At 45.2% G+C, this 23,437-nt stretch overlaps 1 protein-coding gene across 5 annotated transcripts in view; it reads left to right on the forward strand.

Annotated features, from left to right (window-relative positions):
* The window catches only part of Arhgef3 (Rho guanine nucleotide exchange factor 3), a 292,328-nt gene that overhangs the window by 219,901 nt on the left and 48,990 nt on the right, over positions 1–23,437 (forward strand). The window contains exon 1 of one of the 5 annotated variants that reach the window (XM_052189955.1): positions 2,747–2,995. The exons of the other annotated variants lie outside the window; for them this stretch is intronic. Within the exon in view, the coding sequence (XP_052045915.1) occupies positions 2,903–2,995 (93 nt within the window). The 5' untranslated portion in view covers positions 2,747–2,902. Of the gene's footprint in view, positions 1–2,746; positions 2,996–23,437 lie in introns of those variants that run through there. 5 annotated transcript variants of the gene reach the window in all.

Consider the following 23,437-nt stretch of genomic DNA (forward strand, 5'->3'; position numbering starts at 1 on the left):
ATCAGAACCCAGGGATACTGAGCTTTCTGTTACACTCATTTTGTGACACTATTCAAGTAGTTTCGACTATTTGCAACTCCTCCCCACCCCCACTCCATCTAGACAGGGTTTCTCGGTGTAGCCCTGGCTGTCCTGGAACTCACTCTGTAGACCAGGCTGGCCTCAATCTCAGAAATCTGCCTGTCTCTGCCTCCCAAGTGCTGCCCAGTTTTTTTTTAAGAAAGGCAAAAAAGTCTTAAGGGAAAATGGAATGTATGTGGTAGGCTTCTTATTAATATGTGATTGCTATTTGCTGTACAGTAATTAGGCTTGAGCTTTAGTTTTCCTTCCCCATTTCACATGCACATGTATGAGTATATGTATGTGTGTTTTGTGTTCCCATGCTTGTCAGTGTCAGTGGAGGACAGAAGAGGCTGTGAGGTCCTCTGGGGCTGGACTTAAAGGTGGTTTCAAGCTACCTGAAGTGGGTGCTGGGAATCGAACCTGAATCCTCTTAAAGAGAAGCAAGTGCTTTTACCTGGTGAGCCATCTCTCCAGCCCCTCTTCCCCCATTTTTAAGGACCTATTTATTATTACCATGTGTTTTTGATGTGTCATACTGCCTGCTCAGTCCTAAGAACACTGAAGAAAGCACCCCAATAACAGGGTTATGGGAATCTGTTGCAGGTAACACCCCATTGAGGGCTCTAAGTGTATTTTCCAACTGGAGAACAGGCTCAGCGAACTTCACTGGCCATCAAAGCTCATTCCCAAATGAGCTGCAGATGCCCAGGGTCTTGGGGTGGAGATTGTGGGTGAGTCTGGAAGAGCAAGGAAAGGGTAAAGGAAGAGAGGCTGTGGGTGCTTTGGCTCTGGGGCATGTCACCACTTCTGGGGCTGGCTTGGTTGGGCACCCTTGGAGATGGGGGTCCCTTTGCTCACCACTATATTTAGCCAAGCTTGCAAGGAGTATGAAATCAGTTCTGGCATGCCCCTTCCCACTCCATGCCTCTTTTGCTGCAGCTTTCTTCCTGTTGCTTCAAGTTGTATAGTTGGGAAGAAAATCACAGGTGCTCTTTCCAGTCTCGGTCAGAACCCACTCATTTCAGAGCCCTGTTTACACGTACGCTTCTTCCTGCATCCAAAGGCAATCTGTCAGTCTGCTATCAGGCAAGATAATGGGGCGGGTTTAGTGCCAGGGTGTGGATTTGGTATCTGGGGTGGAAGATCCGAATGTTAAGCAGTTTCCTGCCAGGAAAAGTAGGAACTGCTGGGTTCTGACCTCATCTGGAAGCAGAGAATGTCAAAGCAAGGTCTGTGTTTCTCCCTCACATTGCCTCCCTCACACTCCAGAAGAAAAACCAACGCTCTGTATCTCCCGCTACAACACCTGCTATATGCCGGCCTTTCACAGGAGGATAGAAAGATACTATAGCAAAGTTTACAAGAAATGTTATTTGGAGGAAATGATAACTTTAAGAAAATTAATCTCTTTTTTCCCCCAGGTGACATGTGAATATATTTTTCTTTTAAGACGTTGAAAATTGTTAATGTAACTGTAAAGCCTCTTTGCCCATTAGTACTAGCCTTTTCTATCCCTGATGTTTCCCCTCTGTTACCAGGGACAGTGCAAGCTTGTCTCAGATTCTTCTAGACATTCAGTGTTGTTGACCTCCAAGTATGTCTTTATAGAGAATATATATTAAAAAAGAAAAGAAAAGAAAAAGAATGAATAAAAGAAAAAAAATGAAAGAAAAAAAGAAAAATTCTTTTGTAGCTGTGTTTTGAACACAAACTGTTGTGCTGCTTTGTTGAGATTGCTATTTTGGATACTGGGAACTGAACTCACGGCCTCACACTTGTTAACTACTCTTCCAAAACCCTGCACTTCCAGCCTTTTGCAATTATTTTCGAACTGAGGTGAACATAAAGGAGATCTCTCAGTTCCACACCCATAGACCCATCTCCCTTCTGATCGCTATGGGGTGGTGTTCTATAATTAGAAAAGCTTACTTAAGTACTCTTACTAAAGACTGTTGCCATTGTTTCTAGGAGTGTTTTGCTGTTTTGTTTTGTTTTTTACTGGCTGGCTAGTCAGGGCTGCAGCAATGACCTTGTAATTGCTTCTTGGGCATTTACAACGTCAATGTTTTCCCAGAAAAGATTCCCCCAAAGCGTGGTCTTCGCTCTAGACTGGAAACAGCCTGAATGAGTCCAGCGTGGGTGTAGGGGCGTGGGAGGGGAAGGGGGCTAGTTAGAGGGGACTCTGTACGTGGTGGAAAGTATTTGTCTCTTGCCTTTGGAGCTTGGTTACATGGTGCTTTCTGAACTGCACACTTAAAATGGGTGCATTTTACTGTTTGGACTGCTACTAACGCTCATTTTTAATAAAACGTATCCAGGACAACCAGGGCTACGTAGAGAAACCCTACACACACCCTGCCCCTGCCCCCGCCCCAGCCCCCAAAGTGAAAGTCTGGCTTGGGACTTGTCCCTTCGCTCTATCGGCGTTTGCCTAGGGCCCTGGCCTCCTTGCTACAAGCTGTTTTTCCATGAGTGGAGCTGTCTGGGGTCTGGCGGCTCCGCGCGCGCCTTCCCTGAGGTCCCCAAAGGTCCCCAAAGTTGGCAGAACCGCCCCAGCCTCAGGAAGCACATCTACAGGTTCGCACCTGGCGCTCCCAGCAGGCTGGGGTGGGTGGGCCTCTATAGGCCCGCCCACCGCCCTCCCATCTGTGGGCGTGGCTTACAGCTATCCCGCCCTTCCCGGTGAAGCCTAGGCGTCAGGTCCACTCAGCTAGAAGCCGCTGTAGGTGTTCGCGTCGCCGCCGCCAGCATCGTGGAGCTCGGGCCCTCTTTTACCCGGGATTTTTGTTGTCGCCTGAGATCAGCGGTGACATCTCAAAGGGCAGGCCCGGCAGCCGCCATGGTGGCCAAGGATTACCCCTTCTACCTCACTGTCAAGAGGGCAAACTGCAGCTTGGAGGCGCCCCTGGGCAGCGGGGTGGCCAAGGACGAGGTAGGACGCGCCCTCCACACACCTGCACCTCCGGGCTTCTCCGCCGTCTCACCCGGTGTACCGCTCGCTTTCTCTCCATCTCCCCCTCGTGCTGCGCTTCTTCGGGTCGCCCCTTCAAGTATTCCCTCTCATGCTTTCTCAGTGGGTCCTCTATCCTGCCCTTCTCCCTGCGCCCGGGAACCGCAGATCCTTAACGTAGCCTCTCTGCTTCCCAAGCGAGCGTCAGGCAGACGGAACCCGGTCTCTGCCTAGAGCCTGCAAAGGCACCTACCTACCCGCTGCCCCGTTAGGAAGATCCGGGTGTGAGGAGAGGGCCTCTAAAGCAATGTCTCCCTGTCCTCGGCCGCGGTCGAGAGAGTCTGAGTTCTTGAGGACCGGTTCAGATGTCTCACCAGACACACTTGGTTTTGTAACTGTTTGAGAGCAAGGTCGGGACAGGGCACCTTTACTTGTCACAAGTAACCAATAAATGAGGTTGGGGGGAAGGGTGTCGCTCATTTTGGGTCTGAGCTAAATGAATAATTGAGGCTCTCCTTCATGACTGCTGAAAATGAGCAATACACTGGTGAATGGGAAGCTGTCTTGAAATATTAGAAACAGTTCCCTTTCTGGGAACTTGGGCGCAGGGAGGGGGCAATGCTCTTAGGTAATTGAGGGAGCCCTCTCAGTTTGGTTTTCTTAGTCTTTCTTCTCCCATCCCCTTGTGTCCTGTCTCTGGCAAATTGCTGACTGCTTTAGAAATTGGTTAGGTTCAGCTTGGGGGAGAAGATGGTTCTCATTCTTTTTCAGGGTTTTAGAGAGGAGAGTTGCCTTATCAGACCCCAACTTTGCTGTGATGGAGTCCATAGGACCAGCTCATCATGTCCTCTGTGTGTGTGTGTGTGTGTGTGTGTGTGTGTATGTGTGTGTTCTCCACTTTCCTCTGCCTCACTCTAAGAACCACCACCAAGACGGGAATGGGGGGTGGGAGTGGGGGAGGGTGAGCAGTGGCACTGGAGGCAGGTGTGTGTCCCACTTTGTCACAGCACCATTGGTTCCACCTACACAGCACATGTAGGTCTGCTCGGTGTGTGCACTTGACTCTCTGAATTCTGTATAGGCGAGTTTGGGGGGGTTGGGCTGGTAGCGTCAGAGATTCATTTTCTCCAACAAGATTGCCTCCCTTCTGCAGGACTCCACCAGGCTCTGGTTATATCATCCCTTTTGTTTGCCGAGTACAAGATAAGTCGCTCTCCTTTCCGTAGCTAGTTGAATATTTGTAGAGTTTGTAGTCTCAGCAGCTGTGGAAGTGTGGTGGCTTCTCATCTGTTTGGTGCCTTCACAGAGTTCAGGTTGTTACAGCCTGGAATGGATATGAGTTTTCAGTAGCGATGGAGCTGGTGGCTACTCAAACTCCTCAGAGGAGAAAAAGCGTAACTGGTTTGGTTAATACATTAAAGTGGGCCAGAGAAGATGATAGAGAAAATAGCTGTGAACTCTGACCAGGCTTTTGTCTATCTTTTTGTCCTGAGTTTTGGGGTCCTTTGGGTGGTAAAGGCTTGAGTGAACCTGCCTGCTTATTCCTTCTCCCCTAGTCAGTCACAGTCTGTAGATACATGCTGTAGCATTTCACAATCTGTTATGCTAATTTTCATCATTACTAATTGGATCCACAAATTAAAGTATATTTTATTTTCCCTTTGTGGGGATGTACTTGTGTAAAAACAAAGATGGGAGGTGAATGCTTTTGGGGAATATTGGTTAAGTATTTTTCAGAGATCACCACTGAGTTTTATTAATTATTTTTACCATAATAAAAGTACACTTTACACAACTTGAGACAGAGATGGATACCTCCAACTTCGTTGGTCAGGTATCAGTCATTTCCTAATAATGGAGATAGGCTAGGATGGAAAAAGAAACTTTATGTGAGTTTCAGGGGAAGTTTTCTTGTTTCTGTCAGCACAAAAGGCGACTGAACAGAAATATATTTTCTGCCAGTAGATGTCGCCAGTATTTATAAATGTCTAAAAACAACAACCAAAAAACCACATTCACTGTCTTTAAAAAAAAAAGATTATATAATTGTTTAAAAAGTAGATATTGTTAAGTCCTATGAATGTTTCATTTTCAAGAAACTTATTTTCTTTGTAAAAAGAACGATAATAAAAGCAAACCTATCTGTCTGAAGAAGGCCTTCCTGGGATGATAGGGCTCCTCGTTGACCCTCAGGGCGCTTGTGGCTGAGCACCTGTGCCTGGCACAGTTCCGTGATGGCGGGTCCTCCTGAGCACATTCTAGGGAGGACTGTGTGTGCAGTGTGGCCGCAGCCACTTTCTTCTAGCACTCAGTCACCAGCAGCTTGATGTTCACTTAACAGAAAGCGCAGAGGGGAGCAGATCACCAGATGCCATCTCCCTGAGTAAAAATGATGAATAAAGTCTCTCAAAGGCAAATAATAAAATTTCTCTTCAGGGTTTAAGTCAATTGCTTCTTTTTTAAAATTTTATTGGTAGTTTCCAGTGGAAGTAAAAATGATAAATGTTTACATTTTTTCTTTAAAATATCCATTTTAAACTTTAAAAAAAATAATGTGCATAGGTTATGATAGTGTATGCCTGATGTTTTGTATCAACTAATAAAATAGTGCTTCTTACTCTGGCGTTTCTTATGGGTGTATACGTTGCTTTGCAAATGTTTAAATGTAATACTCCTGGCTAGTCATAAAATTCTTCAGCTCTCTTCATTCCTGTGAAATGTGAGCTTTGGATTTTCACAGAAAATTGTCACATGACACGAGCAGTTTATTAATGCAAGTTTGCTCTATTTATCTCTGTTTTTGTTGTCAAGAAACTTTGATCTCTTCCTTTACTGGGAGGAAGTGCTCACTTCTGTTCTGCCTGGTGCTCTGAATACTTGTTCAGTTCCCTAAAGGGGAAGCTGATATCACTAAGGAACTGGGCTGATTATCAGTTGAAAATCTGTTTCTCCAAGGTGAGATTTACTTTAAATAGAAGATTTAATAGCCAGGCTTGGTTAAGGAAGCTAGAGTGGAGACCGACTTTTAAGAGTTGTAGGTCACCAGGTGGTGGTGGCACATGCCTTTAATCCCAACACTTGGGAGGCAGAGATTTCTGGGTTCAAGGCCAGCCTGGTCTACAGAGTAAGTTCTAGGACAGCCAGGGCTACACAGAGAAACCCTGTTTCGAAAAACCAAAAAAAAAAAAAAAAAAAAAAAAAAGAGTTGTAGGTCAACATTATGTTTACTATTTGTGTGTGTGTGTATTTATGTGTGTATACACATGTGCAAATTCAGGCATGTGAAGGTTAGAGAGTAACTACCTATCTCTCTGAAATGTTGAAAAATCTGGGGATCTGACTCAGGCCGTTAGGTTTGTATACCCGCTGCTCTTACCTGCTAATACATCTCCATGGCCCTCAATTTCATTTTCAATGGAAATTCAGACATTTTCTTGTGTTAGGCCTGGCATCCTGGTAGACTACTCAGTTTGGGCATAGATGTGTTGCTTGGCCTGGGGCCTCATTTGGATGGTGGTATTTCCTAGCCATTGCTTCATCTCTTGGTGCATAGGTAATAGGTGTAGTTCATAAGTGGTTGAGTATAACCCTGGGCTCCCAAAAGTATAGGTTCTAGTTTTTACTCAGTCAGTACCCTTGCATAGTCCTGTGAATAATGGCATACACTGGAGGTAAAATTATAGCATTCTACCATGCCAGGATCTCTTAAGACTCCTTGTAGCTCATCACAAAACATGTATTAAATTCTAGCTTTGTGAATAAGGACACCAAAAGAGAGGTGACTTGCAGAAAAATACAAAGAAAATCCAGCCCAATCCGAGAGTCAATACCAGATTTTCTGATGGATTTAGCCCAGTGCTCAGTACTTTAAAAAAAAAATCTAATGGAAAAAGATGAGGGCAAATGCAAAACAGACAAATAAAATGCCCCAAATCAATACCGTCTTTTAAATAGGTGACCTTAACTAAGACTGTGCCTCTGAAGAAGTTTCAGCTACAGGGCAAGCTGGGCCCCGTGTTCTTCCCATGATTTTTGCCTCCCCCGGTCAACAACTGTATTTGAAAGTTGTACACACTTAGATGTACACGCCTTGAGTGTCAGTTACAGAGCTAAGTGGTCACTGGTTTCCTGTACTTAGCTTTTCTTGGAATCTGTATTATGTATGTATGAATCTGCCCATATATGTGGCCGAAAGGCATGCAACCAGCCATGGTAGCTATTACAGCTAAACCCTAAAATTTCTTTAGATGGCTTAGTAGGCCTCAGATTTCGCTGAGGCCTACTAAGTAATGACCAGAGAGAGGTCATTACTCACTGGTAGTTCTGATTATGGGCACTAGGGTATAGCACTAGTGTTATCTGGAAGGGTGTCTTGCAGATACTGTTCTCCAAGATGAGAAGAGAGTGGATAAGATATCTTAGAGGAAGGGAAATAACTTTATCCTTGAGGACGTTTAGGCTGTTGGAGGCATTGACTCTGGAATAAGACTATCTGGGTCTCCTCGTCTTCCCCACTTTCTGATAGCGAGTGACTTGGGCAAACCATTGGGCCTCTCCAAGTGTCAGTTTTCTTGATCATAATATAGAGGTGATGATAGTGCTGCCTCCTAGACACACAGTGAAGGTCAAAGGGGATAATTCATGTTGTGCCTAGCACATAGTAATCTCAGTGAGTGTTAGCCAGCCAGGCGAGGTGACTCACACCTGTAATCTCAGCTCTAGGAGGCAGGGTGGAAGGATTCATGAGTTCAGGGCAAGCATGGATTACAAATCAAGGCCTTGTGTCAAAAAAAAAAAATTAAAGAAAAAGAAAGGTCATGCGCATCACCCTAGTTAATGAATACTGTTATGTATGTATCAATCATCCATGCACGGGGCTCCGTGTGTATGTCCTTCACTTTGATCATGTTCACAATGATCATATGAGGTTAGTGCTACCCTCTGTCTTTATTAGGGTTACTATTGTTGTGATGAAACACCGTGACCAGAAGCGCATTGAGGTGAAAGAGTTTACTTTCACAGTAAGGTTCTAGTTCCACATCACAGTTCATCATCAAACTCAGGGCAGGAACTCAGAGGCATGAGCTGATGCAGAGGCCACGGAGGGTGCTGCTTACTGGCTTGCTTCCTGTGGCTTGCTCAGCCTGCTTTCTTATAGAACCCAGAACCGCCAGCCCAGGGATGGCACTACCTACAATAGGCTGGGCCCTCCCTCATCAATCACTGATTAAGAACATGGTCTGTGTACAGCCCAGTCTTATGGAGGGCATTTTTCTTAATTGAGGTTGCCTCCTCTCAAGTGACTGTAGGATGTGTCAGCTTGACATAAAACCATCCAGCACATCCTATAGGGAAAGACTCTGAGAGAGGTCATGGCTGAACTATGTGGTCGTGGCTCTAAGACTCACAGCTTAGTCTGACTGTGAAGTCTGTACTTTCCCAGCCACATCACATCGCCACAAAATGACTAAATCACTGGTCTCCTTACCGCACGGCGCACGAAGGATGAGCCTGCCTGCCCCAGAAATTGCCTCACAATCCAAGGCAATCCTCTCTGCAGTGAGAGACCCAACCTCTAGACAGTATCTCTGTAGCCCACTTCATAGAGGAGTAGCAAGCCATGCTTGTTTTGGTAATTTCAACTCTTTGTGACTCAAGACCACAAAGTAGACCTCTGCCAAAACTCTCCATGTCCAGCAAGGTGAAACTGACACCACCAATTCTTCTATTAGTCATTTCGCTTATCTACATGAGCCACCAGCCTTCCACATAAACCAGTAACGAGGGCTCAACTACCATCTGGTTTCTTTTTAAATTGCATCCTTTTTTTTTTTTTTTTTAAAGATACCCCTAATTGTGCACCAGTGACACTGTTTTTATAACTGATGGATGAAAATAAATTACTGAGCCGGGCAGTGGTGGCGCACACCTGTAATCCCACCACTCTGGGAGGCAGACGCAGGTAGATTTCTAAGTTCGAGGCTAGCCTGGTCTACAGAGTGAGTTACAGGACAGCCAGGGCTATACAGAGAAACCCTGTCTCGAAAAAACAAAATCCAAAAAACAAAAATAAATAAATTAATTAATAAATAAATAAATTACTGATCCCATCCCAATCCATCTTGCAAGCCCTCTGTAAATTTAATTGTTATTAATGGCGCATTTGTGTTTGTGGGGTGCCTTCATTGGTGTCATATATGATCAGTAGCCTTTTATAATTTGTCTTGTGAGGAACTTGCTGTGACTGCATTTCTCCTTATGTCAGGTCAGAACTGTTGACAGTGAAGGCCAGAGGTTTCTAATGCCCCCCTTTCCCCCAGTTTTCCCCTTTTGGTTTCCCCTTTTTTGGTTCTGGTGTAAAGGAGCTACTGGCTTAGAAGAAGCTGTCAGACGTTCCGTAGGATAGAGTTGTGAACTTTCAGCTGTCTAGGAAGAGTGGTCCCCTTTAAGTCTAGGAACACTTAAATATGTTCCTCTGAGCTTGGGCCATTGTGTTCCTTTTCAAGAAGGCAGCCTTGGTTATTAGTAAACTTCAATTAATTGGAGCTGAACCAGAAATCTTAACAGTAAATCCATTGGTCTTTTTTATTTTTTTTATTTATTTATTTTTTTCCTGGCTCTTACATCGAGAAGGAAAGGAGAAGCAAAACAGGCTTTGCTTCCAGGGACTTCAGAAACAAACAGAACCCGCTAGGGAAATGACCCTAGGTCACCGCATCAGAGTACCCTGGTCTGCTGAGAACAGGTGCCCGGCTCTCATCTGGCTGCTGGATGCATTCAGTGTCTGCTTAGCACTTGCAGGGAGGGAAAGCTCACCGTATGTGAGACCCTCTTCTGGCTTTGTTCAGTGTGGTTCATGAGCAGACCCTTTGATGGTAGCTCTGCTCTTCAGAGCTGTTATTCCATAGTGTACTTTCTCACGTATCCTAAACATTCCAAAACTGATGTCCCTCTCCTAATTCCTCCCAGTTCACATCCTTGCTCACAGTTCCACCCAGGTGTGTTCATTGTCTCCTCATTTTTCTTCATTTCACCTGGACATCCTAATTGTGTGCAGAAATCATGAGTATTGATCAGCCCAGGAATACTATAATTACACTGTATCATGATGTTCAATCAACAAGTTTCTTTCTTTTTTTTTTTTTTATGTAATATGCTTCCTTGGTATAGGAGAAGTGTAAGAATGCCTTGAAAAATATTTTAGAAATGAAAAAATGACAGGGCTAAGATTAGTATCTCTGTCATATAAATAATCTATACAGATATAAAGTAGTCTATTGACAGATAGGAAAAAGACAAGAGTAGGCAGCTCATATACAAAGAACCGAGGGCTAAGATTGTTTTAAATGTTCACCTTAACAGAAATTATAAATCATACCCAAATAATATTATGGCTCTTTCATAGACATGATAAAACACAGTGCTGTGGATATTGCCTGATAATGCAATTTGTGTGTGTGTGTGTGTGTGTGTGTGTGTGCACACTGAAAGACAGAAAACTGTGCTTTGGCACTTGTAATCCTAGCACTGAGGAGGCAGAAGCAGGCCAAACCCTGGGCTCTGCTGGCCTGCCTAGCCCACTTGTTGAGTTTTAAGCCAACGAGAGACCCTGTGCAGATGGTGCTTAAAGAATGACACCCAGGGTCATTCTCTTATTTTCACATGTACAGGAACACAAGTGCCCATGTAAACACAGAGATACATGCACACACGGTCATGGATGAAAGAGATTTGATTCCGATCTCTGGGCTTACTGTTCTAGCTTGCTTAGGGGGAAATATATGTCCTGAGTTGTTCCTAAGGATGCTTGCGGTGGTGCTCATTCTTTCGGTGTGTGTTTTATAAAGCATAGAACACTCTGACATCCCCTGAGTCTAATTATTTGTTTTAAAAACAAGTATACAAAGGGGAAGGCAGCTTCAGTGGTTTCCCAGGATCATACGGATGGAAATGGCATAGTCAGAGATGGAAGTCCATCATCCTCGCTCCATTGATTCTGGACCTATGGCCACAGGATCATGTGATAGAGGCTGCTCACTTCTTGGTAGACTAGAAGTGAGAAACAAAGGGACCAGGGACGGAGTCTACCCTTCAAAGGCATGCTCCCAGTGACCTGCTTCTTCCACCTGGCCTTTCACCTCCTAATGTCTCTTAGTACTTCTCAAAATAGTGCTAGTGGTGTCTTAGGGTTTTACTGCTATGAACAGACACCATGACCAAGACAACTGTTACGAGGACAACAGTTCACTGGGGCCGGCTTACAGGTTCTGAGGTTCAATCCATTATCAAGGTGGGAGCATGACAGCATCCAGGCAGGCATGGTACAGAAGGAGCTAAGCCTTCTACATCTTCATCTGAAGGCAGCTAGTGGAAGACTGACTTCCAGGCAGCTAAGGCTAGGGTATTAAAGCCCCTGCCCACAGTGACTCACCTTTTCAAACAAGGCCACACCTCCTAATAGTGCCACTCCCTGGCCCAAGCATATACAAACAAGCAGCTAGGGAACAAGTCCTCAATATGTGCCTGTTAGAGACATTTTTTACTCAAACTGTAGAACTGGATAAGACAAAGACATTTTTGGTTTTTTGAAAGCAACCAAGGCAAGAGAAGTGATGCTCCTTTTTTCCTAGTCTTCACCATTTGGCTTGCCACCATGTTGACCGAATGGTTACTAAATGGAGTTGGTTGTAAGCAGAACTGTTTGGAAAGTGTTACAAATGAACCCCATTAAAGTTGGCTAGAACTCAGCACAAAGTGATTTCCTGTTTGGGTCAGTGAATTGGTGACCTTTGCCCTGGCCTGTAATTCAGATTCCCAAACTGCAAACAAGGACTCACTTTGTCCTCGATAGGAGATCACTGTTAGAGTTAAAAACAAGCCACAAAGAATGGATAGGCATAAACTTCTGCACATGTAGGTGACATATGTTAACCCAATGCTTTTTGAGTTCTGCAGATGCAATAGCTACAGAGGACATGATAAAGAGCAGGGAGGCTTCCCAAAATGTTCTTTCATAGATAGTATTAGAAGCTGGCAGCCTGATTAAGGTTAAAAAACAAACAAACAAACAAAAAAAACGAGACCCTAAGTCAGGCCCTTATAATATTATACACTACAGTGCATACCAGCTACCTGATTTAGAAATTTGGAGTATTTCTGTGAGAAGAAGCTACAGAAAGGAGAATAAATCAAGCTGTAATGGAAACAGCTAAAGCCGAGCCTGGTGGCTGGAAGGGCTAAGGCTTCCTTCTAGCCAGTTCTGACCTGAACTTGGCCAGCCCAAGCTCCCTTCTCAAAGGTGCTGTAACAACCCCAGGAAAATCCAGACTCTCTTGAAAAAGAGAGGTCTTTTTCAACCCCCCCCCCAACCCCTGCAGTGCTACAGCTTGGACTCAGGACCCCTCTGTGCTAATATGCACATGATCTCCTGCTGTGCTATGTTTTCCTAGAAAGGAGAAAGGAAGACTGGTCTTAATTCTAGATATATGTCACACATCCTGGAAATGGGTGTTGGTAGAACCACCTGTGTCCTGTAGACTTCTCATTCATTTTCATAGGCCTTGTCTTACCATCCTAGAGGCTGCTTGGTGAGCTCTCTCTCTCTCTCTCTCTCTCTCTCTCTCTCTCTCTCTCTCTCTCTCACCCCTCCCCCACTTTGCCTATGACCTTGCAAAGGAGCTTGGAGACAAACCTCATGAAAAGGGAAGTGAACTCTTTTGTTTGTGTGTTTGTTTTTTGAGACAGGTTTTCTCTGTGTAGCCCTGACTGTCCTGGAACTCATTCTGTAGACCAGGCTGGCCTCGAACTCAAAAATCCACCAGCCTCTACCTCCCAAGTGCTGGGATTAAAGGCATGTGCCACCACTGCCCGGCCGAACTCTTAAAGGAGAAAAGGTCTGATAGCTGAAGTGTGAGCCACAAAGACAGAGTGTCATCTCCACCCTCTTCTTCCTCTGTGGTTTGGCCACACCACCTGTTTCCTTTCATGAGTCTGTGCATGCTTGATACCAAGGTTCTACGGGCATGCAGCAGTGAGCTCTCTTCTGACATCCACAGCAGTAAATGGAAGTTGGCTTCATGATGCTCCTAAATGCAGCAGTTGTGTCTAAGTTGGCTCTGACAAGAGCTTCTCACTAGAGGACAGGACACTAGGATTTGAAGTTGGGCTGAGCTGAGTTCTTAATCCCAACTCTTGTAAGTTGAAGAGACGTTGGGCTAGACTTGTCCTCTTAAATCTTGCTTGCCTTACCATAAAGTAGGATTTCCAAACAAACAAACAAACCAACAAACCAATAAACCAACAAAGCCCAAAATGGCAACCACAGGACTTCAGTCAGCAGGCATAGCATCTTCTGTTTTGAGTGTAAGTCTTCAAGTAGAAGCTAGGGTGGTCATTCTATGAAACGAAACTACTCATTCCTTCATAGGCAATACCAAGTTGGCTTCCCAAATGGTCCAAATGAAATTGTTGTTGATACCAAGTCAGTTTCCCAAATGGTTCAAATGGAATTATTATTTTTCTTGTTGTTGATATTATTATTATTATTTTAATAAAAGTTATTCCAGCCACAGTGGCAAGCCTCATAGCCTACCTTGTAGGTAGGCTAAAAATATCTGGTGTGATTTTATAGTTCCTAATGTGTGTGATTTTTTAAACAGGAGATGGTGTGTAAGTCTGAGAGAGACGCACCCTGACCACTGAGGCAGTTCTCTGTTGGCATGTATCATCCAAGACTCAGCCAGGGCTGGCCACAGACACGGGGAAACAGTTGAGGATGGATTTGATTGCTTTAAGCTTTTCCGTGCTGTAGTCTAGCAGGACACCTTAATTACAAAAGGGTCCTTTGTTAGAAGTGTAGGGGAAACTCCGTAGTGTGGTGACTACCTTGGTAAAGAATTGAATAAGGAAAAATATGACCTCTGGTGTTCCTTAGTTGTCAGTGAACAAGTTCTGAGACCTGACTGTGTCTATTGTTTCTCTCCACATTTAGAAAGGGGGGGGCATGCTTTCTGTCTGAGTGTGACCAAATCACTAGCGAAACTAACATATTGATAATAATGATTGTCAGTCTGGAATAGGGGCACTCAGTGAGAAACTTGGAAGCCTGTAAACACTGTGTATTAGAAAGTAGTCCAGTGAGACCACTGATCTACCCAGGTCTACCCTTAGAGGGTCGTATCATGTCTGCTGGAGACACATGGGTACAGCACCTCACACCTGCCACTCTGGTCCCAGAGTGACAAGGCTCAGACAGTAGCAGGCTCAGCTTCTCCTCTTTTCTTTCCTACCTCAGACTTCACTTCTCTTCTTCCTGTGAAGTCAGTTTTCCATTCAGGTTCCCCATGGCTTAGGAAACTAGAAGAAACCCAGGTCTTGTAGACAGGTGAGTGCCCTTGGGCCCTGTATTGGTTAGATGATCCTGGACAAATTCTAAAGCTCTTTAAGTCTTCTTTGCTTATTCTGTAAAATGGGACAATAAGTAGCAAAAAAAGATGGACAGAAAGCCCTTGGAGACAGACTGGCAAGATACTGCCCTGTGTGTGCCTTGCTGTTGTTATAAGAGGAAATGATGTGCCTTGGGAAGTCAGGGTGGAGGTGGCAGGAAAGGCTTTCAAGTCAGGTAGATGTGAATGTCAGTTCTGCCAATTAATGGCTTGGTAAAACTTGGAGCAAGTGGTTTCCTTTCCCTGGACACCTGCTTCCTCTTCTATAAAATAGGTTCTTGGCATTGCTGCCTGAGGTAGGCGAAAGAGTACGTGCAAGAGTCAGGCAGAGAGAAGCCTTGGCAGCAGGGCCCGCTGAGGCTTGCAGGGCCAGCTACCTAAATGCTGAGGCAGAAGGAAGAAGGACCTGGTCCAGAATGAGTCTTTATTCCAACCACAGGTCTTTTGCTACCTGTGTTGGGGGCGGGGGGGGGGGGGGGGGGCGGGGGGGGGGGAGGTGGTTCCTTTCCCTGAGAAATACATACCATATTCAGCAAAACTGACTTCTAGAGACTTATTGTCACCCAATGCTCCTGACTCCAAGGCTAAGCTGTCGTTTTGTTTGACACAGCAATCTGTGACTAGTCTTCCTTATTTCTAAGTCACATTATCCTTCAGTCTCCAGATTATCTTTTGTAATTGAAATGAGCTGGATTTGAGAACTAGATCTCCAAGGTTCCTTGCCTTCTTGATCTAGGGATACCTTCTTTTCCATATTCGCACACATATGAATTTCAGTGGGCCCTAGATAAATAATTAAATAGACCCCAGACTTCCCATTAAAGTCTGGGGGCTAGAAAGAACACATGATCGTGTTTCAAGGTTGCAGATGTAGTGTTTCAAGACCCAGTTTCTGCAGTGAGCTTCTGGAAAAATCCATTGTTAGTAGACGTTAAAAAAAAAATCCTGTCTTTAAAAAATATGCTGCACCATGAGAAGTAGCCAAGCAAATAGCATTGTGTTCTGTGTGCACACCCATCCTAAGGAATAGCATTTGGAACTATTTATATACTTACTTGAGGGGTGTAGGATGACAGAGGACTGTAGGAATCTATAGTACATCACCACCCTCACACTTTGCTCAACAGCCTACTCTCTACCTTATTCACATTCCATTGCTCATTGGTGACATGGCGTCACCCCAACATGAAGGTTTAGATTAAGAAAAAAATGCATGCACACACACACACACAGATTCTCGTGTAGTTGTTTGGTTGCCTTGCCTTTTCCATTTAGAATAACCAGATTTGGGTTTATCCGGTTCTCTCTCTTGGGAGCTGAATGTTCTAAAATGTTCTGTATTCCCTGGTTGTTAAGTGTGGGGAGTTGCTGCTGAGGACACACGTGGGCCAGGCATCTGAAGGGATAAAAAGTGCTTCTGGGTACAGCTGGCACATGGCAGAAGCATCACAAGTATTTTATGTTTCTTTCTGGGAGTCACATCCCTGAAAAGCTTTCTTGCTCAAAAAATCATTGTCAAAGCAAAGAAGCAAAGGTACAGAAGAAGAGTGTATCTGCTCTCTCCTGCAGCCCAGGTCTCACCCAGAAGACCTTGCAGGTTTTATCTAGCAGCCAAATGTGATCCCTGTCTTATCTTCAGCCTTATCTTCTGCCTGACAGCAGACCTGTCTGTCAGCTCAGCTCAAGTGAGATGCGCGTCATTATCCCACTTTCAGCTAGAACAGTCTGTCCTACTCTTTGGGACACTAAGATGGAGACCTGTGCACATGCCTCTTTTCATCTCTGTACTTCTATTTGATTTCCTGGGAAGCTAAGATAACGAATGCTGAGTTTTGAGAGGTGACAGGTGGAGAGAGAGGTGACGCATGTAGGTCCTTGGTGTCCTTGCTGAAGCAACAGGCACCATATTTGTGTGAGAAAAGTCCTACTTTGTACATCTGATGGAATAAATGTCCAGTGTACCTATGGTTGCCTAATCCTAGATAGTCCTGGGGTCTGGTAAGACTGCACACCAGCTCCTGTAGAGCATAATTCAGCAGAGTGTTGGCTGGGCCTAGCTGGTGCCGACCTCAAGACCTGTGTACTGGCTCCCCCAACCCTACTCAGGCTGATGTCTTGGGATTTCACCACTGTTTTTTGTCCTCCAGCATAGTCTTGAATCCTGCCAAGCCACTCCCAGTTTTCCTCTATCCACTCAGAGTTTTTCTAAACAGTTGATAAAGCCACTGGAAAAGGAAGCCAGGAATGTGGAATGAAAATATGTGGCCAGAACATGTCTATGGTATGGCAGTGGCAGGTGACTTGGGAAGTGTCAGGGGATGGCGGTGGACTAGGGAGCCGGGCTGGAGGGCAAAGGTTCCGCCCTTTGCACTTTGGAGTAGGCTAGTGCTCTGGTCTTATCTGGGGGCTCCCACTGAGGTGGGCCTATGACTTTTGCATTCCACAAAGTCTCACATGCTTCCCCAGACAACTCTAGGAGGGTCATTGTACTTCACAGCTAGCAAACCAAGCCACAGGAGGGTACGTTGTTGGCTCGAGGTTCCAAAATATTAGTCTCTGGCCAGAAAGATGGGTTTCATATTTATCCCCAAATTAGTTTGTAAAGAATCGATCCAGTCTTTGCTCAAACTGACAGGAACTTTGTTACCTTCTGCAGAGGCTTTTGTGAGTCTGTTCTTAAGCTGGTTGGGGGGGGGGGCACAAAATAGTGTTGAGATTTGTACACTCATGCGTTTCTCCTACCCAGCCCAGAGGGGTGGGGGTGGGAACCAGGATATCCCTTCAGCAGAGATAAACAAGGACAAAACTTATCCCCACCCACAAGTTCCAAGAAGTCAGTAGGAAGTAACTGAGGAACTCCAAAGCTACAAAGGCCTTCCTTAGGGACCAGGGGCAGTGATCAGGCTATTAGCCATCTCTTAGGTGTCCCATGGGTTTCACCTGGCCGGGACTGTCCAGCTGTACCCCACTTTCCAGACTTATGTAACATTCTTGCCCAAAGTGCATTATATCTTTGTATGCCAGGCTGACCTTCCTGAGATTCATAGCTTGGGGACACACCCCTGCCGGCAGGCCTCCTATCTTGTCAGAAGGTCTGACTCTTGAAGTGACACACAGCTCTAAGATTCTGGCTCTTGTTTGCTTCAGTAGAGTTAAAAAAAAAAGTGCTGCTTGAAGTTGGGCAGGCAGATGTGCAGCCAGGGACCACAGAGAGACCTAAACATTTGGTTTCCTCTTTCTCTGAAGGTCTGTAGAACCATGTCTGGGCACGACCAAGAGGAGCTCCGGGCGATAGGGGCTGGCGCTGGCTGAAAGGAACTTAGAGGGGTGTGGGTGTGTGTTTCTCCTTCTGCCTAGGGTTAAGTAATAGTAACATCCTGTGTAAGAGAATTTGAATGTGGTTTTCAGTTAAACTCCAATATTTTAGGGCTATTTATTAGATGTGTTTAATCCCGGGCCAATTTAGCCAGTAGCAGACTAATAAAATAGCAAATGTGGGCTTGCTGCCAGGACAAATGTTGACTTACCCTTCTAATGTTGACCAAAATGAATAACTTTGAAAGTAATTGAGGAGGGAGGCCTTAGCCAGCGCTGCAGTCTGAAACAGTGGCTCTGTTTCATTTTACTGGCACTCCTGAGAGATTGTGTGCATAACCTGGGCTGCTGCCTGCTCCAGCTCTCTAAGGGGCCCATATTTTACTGAGTTGTTTTCCAAAGTTCCTTTTTTTTTAACCCCTCCCCACCTCGAACCCATAAACCTTCATTCAGCAAAAATGAACGCCCTCGTGGTAGGCAAGTAAGATTCTACAGTGTGTATATATATATATATATATATGTATGTATGTATATATACACATATATATGTATGTATATATATACACACACATACATACACACACACACACACAGAGAAATAAGGCAATAATTTAAGCTGGGGGGTGCATATGCCTCTAGCATAGTGTACTAGTTTAAAGGCTGATGAAGGAACACCCTTGTTTGTAGCCAGGTCTTATAGGGAAACCCTTTCTCAATAACAATAATTTTGATAATTTGTTGAGATTCTTCCTTTACAAACAAAAGAGCACACCCTGGACATTACCCCTTAGGATTTGTCATGGAATGAATTGCTTCTCTAGAGTACACTCGCTTCTTCACTTCGCCGTTGAGTTTAGTCAAACTCGAGGAAGCTGCACTTGCTTTGCCAGTGTTGTCGTAACAAATGAGTTCGTTTCTGTTCTTATTGTTTTGTTTCTGTGTGTTCTGTTGCACTGTATGGCAAGCTGTTTGGGACTGGGACTCAGATCGTGTCTGAGTCCAGCCAGCTGTCTTGATGTCTCTCTGTTAACCCAAGGCTTTCCTAAGGGCAGGTGCCTCGCAGGCCGATGCTAGCTTAGGAACGATAACTGCCCATGGACCTTTGGAGCTCTGTGGTTTAGGCAAAGCACTCAATATACAGTGAACAAATGTTCATTCTTCAACCTTAGCGACCTTGTGCCATGTTTTAGAGCAGTGTTTGTTTGTTTGGTTTTGGGTGTTGAATCTGAGACCTCATGCTTGTTGAAGGCAAGTTCTACCACTGAGCTATACCTCAAGCCCCGGTATGTCCTGTTTTGTGGCCCTGAGTCAGAGGTTCAGCTATGACTTCTCCGTCTTCTGCTCTTGAAAGTTGCCATGACCTAAGGTGGGAATCCTCTCCATCGCCTTCACCCAGCTGTGGCAGGCTATGTGCAGTGTGTGCATGAGCCTGAACTAATGTGCTGTGCTCCTGGAGATTATGTCTCCGGACTCTCCTTGCTCTCCTATTAGCAAAAACAAAACAAACCCTAGCTTTTCGGGGGTTTTGTTTTGTTCTCCTCTGAAAGAAGGAAATCGGGGTGTTTCCTCCTAGCACCTGATGTGAAAGAAAGAATTGAGCCATTTCTTAAATGGGAAATGCTGTCTCCCTCTGTGCCCAGTACAAGGCAGGATGTCAGACTCACAGCTCGCACAAACAAGGGCACGGTCCTCTGTGTGGAGATCAACTAATCCACAGCTACAGGGGAGCCTTCCTGGTGCCCTTCTGAGGTTCTGTTCCCAAAGCCCTGAATCCCTGTTGAAATCATGGATCAGGATCTGCAAAGGAGAACTTAGGATTCTAAGCAGAGTTTGAAGAGCGTTTAAACGCTCATCTTGTGGGTTCAAAACCAGTAATTCCGAAACCTGTGTCACTTGCTTAATCAATGAAGCCAGGTTTCCGCTGGAATTTGGGCTTCATTTTTTGCCTTTCATCTTCTGGTGACAGATGACACCCATCTAATTAACGATGTGCCAAGGGAAAGAGGGCAGGGAAAAGAATAATAGTGGAAATTTTGGAATTAAAAGCAATCATTTCATTATTGTCCCTTTGTTTCCAACAAAGGAAGGTTGAGTAGGCAGCCAACTCTAAGGAGCTGTCTTCTTTTGTCTTCTAGCCTTCACTCCTCTGTTTCTCAAACCATTCAAGAAAGGCCTCCCATTGCCTATGTGTCCCGTCTCACCGCCTGTCACCCTGCCCTGCATGCTGACCCCCTCACCTGTCCCCTCCCTTCCAGCTGCAGCTGATACTGGCTCTTAGGACTGTCAGCGTCTAACTCTGAGTTTTCCCTTTGCAGCCAGGAGACATTCCTGGAAAGGTAACACCTATGCACTTCAGTGAAACTCACTTTGCACTTACTAAGTAAACAAACACTCCCTCCAACAAAAATATCAATTATGAACTGTCACAGCGGGGAAATCCACAGACACCTTCTTTCCTAGCTCCTGTGGCAAAGACCCATAAGGCAAGTGACAGAAGCACTTCTATGTATTGGGGCTCCCAGTAACTGATACCAAGGTGTCCTCTAAGCCTGCCCAGGACTGCTCCCCTGCCTCTTCTGCTTTCTGCAGTTTGTTTGGAATTAAGACCAATCATTGGTGTTGTCTGGCTTTGTGGATATAGTCCAGTCTTCAGCTTTCGGTTATTATAAGTTCATATCTGTGTGTGTTTCTGTCTAAATCTTCTCTTCATATAAGGACACCTATGACTAGACTCTAACTAGCTTGATCTCATTTTTTTTTTTAAATTTATTTACAAAGATCTTAGTTCCCAATAAGATGACATCCATAGACACTGGGTTTAGCGCTTGCGTGCATATACATTTTCATAGGTAGCTGGGCTGAAACCTTGTCTATATATTTTGGGGGGCATGGAGTGTCACCATAACCACATGTCCAAGCTGACATCACTAGTTATCAGACCCAACAACATCACCACCCCTCTGATATAATGTGCTTTAAAAAAAAAAAAAAAGACCCTTTTGATGCAGTCTCGTCAGAATACAAATAGCAAGCTTCCTAAACGTCATCTCGAGGGAGCGTTACGCCAGTCTATACTGAGACATTCTGTATATGAGGACCAGTGTTCTTCCAGCATATTAGTTGGAGAGCTATAGTATTTTTCTGTAGGATAACAAGAGCATCTGTGTTGGGGGGGGGGGGATGGTGACTGTCACTGATTGGGGGAACTCTGCCAGATAAGGCAGTGCAATATAATGTGGGATTTCAAATTGGATCCCACGTTGGAAGAGGAAGGTGACATTTAGTGGGAAATGCGGTAAAGTCCCAGGGACTCCCCTAACATTGAAGGTCCCGGTGCTGGGCCATGCTAGCTTCTCAGTTTTAATAAATGTACTCTGGTTGTGTAAGGCCTGAACTTTAGAGGAAGTATGGTAAAAGGTATAGGAAACACTCTGGGCTATTTTTAAACCTTGTCTGTGAGTCTAAAATTACATCGGCATCAACTTTTTGAAAAAGAATAGACATAAATGGAGTGGTAAGTTCACCGTCTCTTGAAGGCAAAGGTGGAGAGGGGTCATAAAGGACATTCTCATCTGCAAGTCCCTTTCCAGCCGCTGTGCATTGAGCACTTGCTAGTCACAGAGCCTGTGCTCTGTGTGCCATATTAGCTGTGATATAGAGTAGCAGAGCAACGTTGGATTGCCCAGTGTCTGGTCCATATTATCCTCTGCTGCCAGGGATATCTGACCTCAAATTGGTGTTAGTGATCCTCAGGCCTCTGTGCACTCATCTGCAAGATGGGAGGAATGACACGATCTAGGTTCTGGAGACGCCATGAGCGTATCATGTAAACCTCTGAGTCCAGTGCCTGCCACAGATTCCAAGGCCCCAATAAAAGACAGCTGTTCTCCACAGAATTCACCAGAAGTCACCGTGAGGTTCTTCGCCCCGCCCCCATTTTCCCCTTGAAGAAATTGTGAATAACATACATCAACATCACACAGGAAATAGGAGAACCAGACTAAGATAAATGACAGGTTCATCCACAAAATATAGCTCCTTCACAACCAACTTTGTCCAACATTAACACAAGAGGGGAGACTATGAGCCGCTCTTGGAAGGAGAAGCTATGAAGCAGATTGTCCCTGTCCACTAAGGGCTGCTTGAAGTCAAGCTTAGGGCTTTGTAGGGGGCAGAGGCAGTGAAAGTGTTGGCCAGCACCGAATGAGAACCGCTGATGGGCAGGAAAGGCGTTGGCAGCAGCAGGTGTGGCCTAGAGTTCTTGAAGGGTGAGTCTTGAATGTAAACTATAAATCTGTGTGAACAGTTTGGGGCTCTAAGAAGAGGGTGGTAGAGTCAAGGTGATTGCAGTCATGAGCTTTACCCGGATTTGATTGGCAGGAGCACCGAAGAGTGGGGAACTGGGAGGCCTTAGCTTTCTCCTTCCTAGAAGAATGGAAATGAAAAGAGAAGTTGAGTTGGGAAGGAGCCATGAGGGTGTGGGGGAGGTGGCAGTGAGCAAAAGCATGCTTTCAAATCACAGCACATAGGGCGGGGTCCGAGGACTCCCTTTGGGGACAGTCTGATCCCCCAGGCGTTCTTTTTTCTGTGTGCTTCTAAAGTAAATCAGTTGGCCTCCACTGGGTCATTTTATGAAGTTTAATGGTTCGGAGCTTGTGTGTGAAAGCATTAATAAAAGCCAAAACAACAATAATAAAAACAAAACAACAGAAGTCTAGCGATATAAGTGTTTGGGGACCTGGTGCTAGACCAGCGCCCCCAGCCTTGACTTCAAAGTCATGGCATGCCTTCCGTTTTTTCCAATAGTCCACATCCTGGTTGAGAGTTCCTGGTGCCCAGCAGTGGGGTTTTTTTCTGCCCTATTTCTTCTGTTCTGATGATGGCTGCTTCTGGTCCCCCCTGAGTTCTACTAATGAACTCAGGGGTTCATCTTTCCCCCCTTCTGCATCTGACGATACATTTTGCAGAACGATTTTCTGTCCCTTATAAAAAGTACTTTAAAAAGACAAAGATAATTTTGTTCTGTGCCACCTGTAAGATGGCAGCTGAGTCTGTTCTTTGGACAGCTGTTGACCTGTGATGCTTTCTGGTTTTGTTTTGTTTTGTTTTGTTTTTGTTTGTTTGTTTTTCTCGAGACAGGGTTTCTCTGTGTAGCCCTGGCTGTCCTGGAACTCACTCTGTAGACCAGGCTGGCCTCAAACTCAGAAATCCTCCTGCCTCTGCCTCCCAAGTGCTGGGATTAAAGGTGTGCGCCGCAGGCCGCTGCCGGCTGCCTTCTATTTTCTTATCCCTCTTCCCTTTACCACATTTCATTGTGAGGTGGGTCCCAGGAATTGTGTCAGTTAAAAGGGCCTTTATTCATACATCAGAGGAAGCTGATATTAGTTTGGATTTATTTATTTATTTAATAAAATGTAGTGGAACAGGGATCAGTCCTGTAGAAATGAAACTAAGCATGCCCCCTGTTCATCAGGGGAGGACCCTATATGCCCAACCCCGGGGAGAAACAGCAGCCGAACTTGTGCCATGCTAGGAGGGCCTGTGGGAAAGTACCATGCCCGACGGTGTCCTCTTGAGGTTTGTCACTTACAGAAGCTGAACTGCGGTTGAGGACCACTGAGAAGCAATGTGATTAGATGGTAGCCAGCAGCCAGATCTGGCACAC

This window comes from Apodemus sylvaticus, chromosome 8, assembly GCF_947179515.1.
Source record: "Apodemus sylvaticus chromosome 8, mApoSyl1.1, whole genome shotgun sequence".
Classification (NCBI taxonomy): domain Eukaryota; kingdom Metazoa; phylum Chordata; class Mammalia; order Rodentia; family Muridae; genus Apodemus; species Apodemus sylvaticus.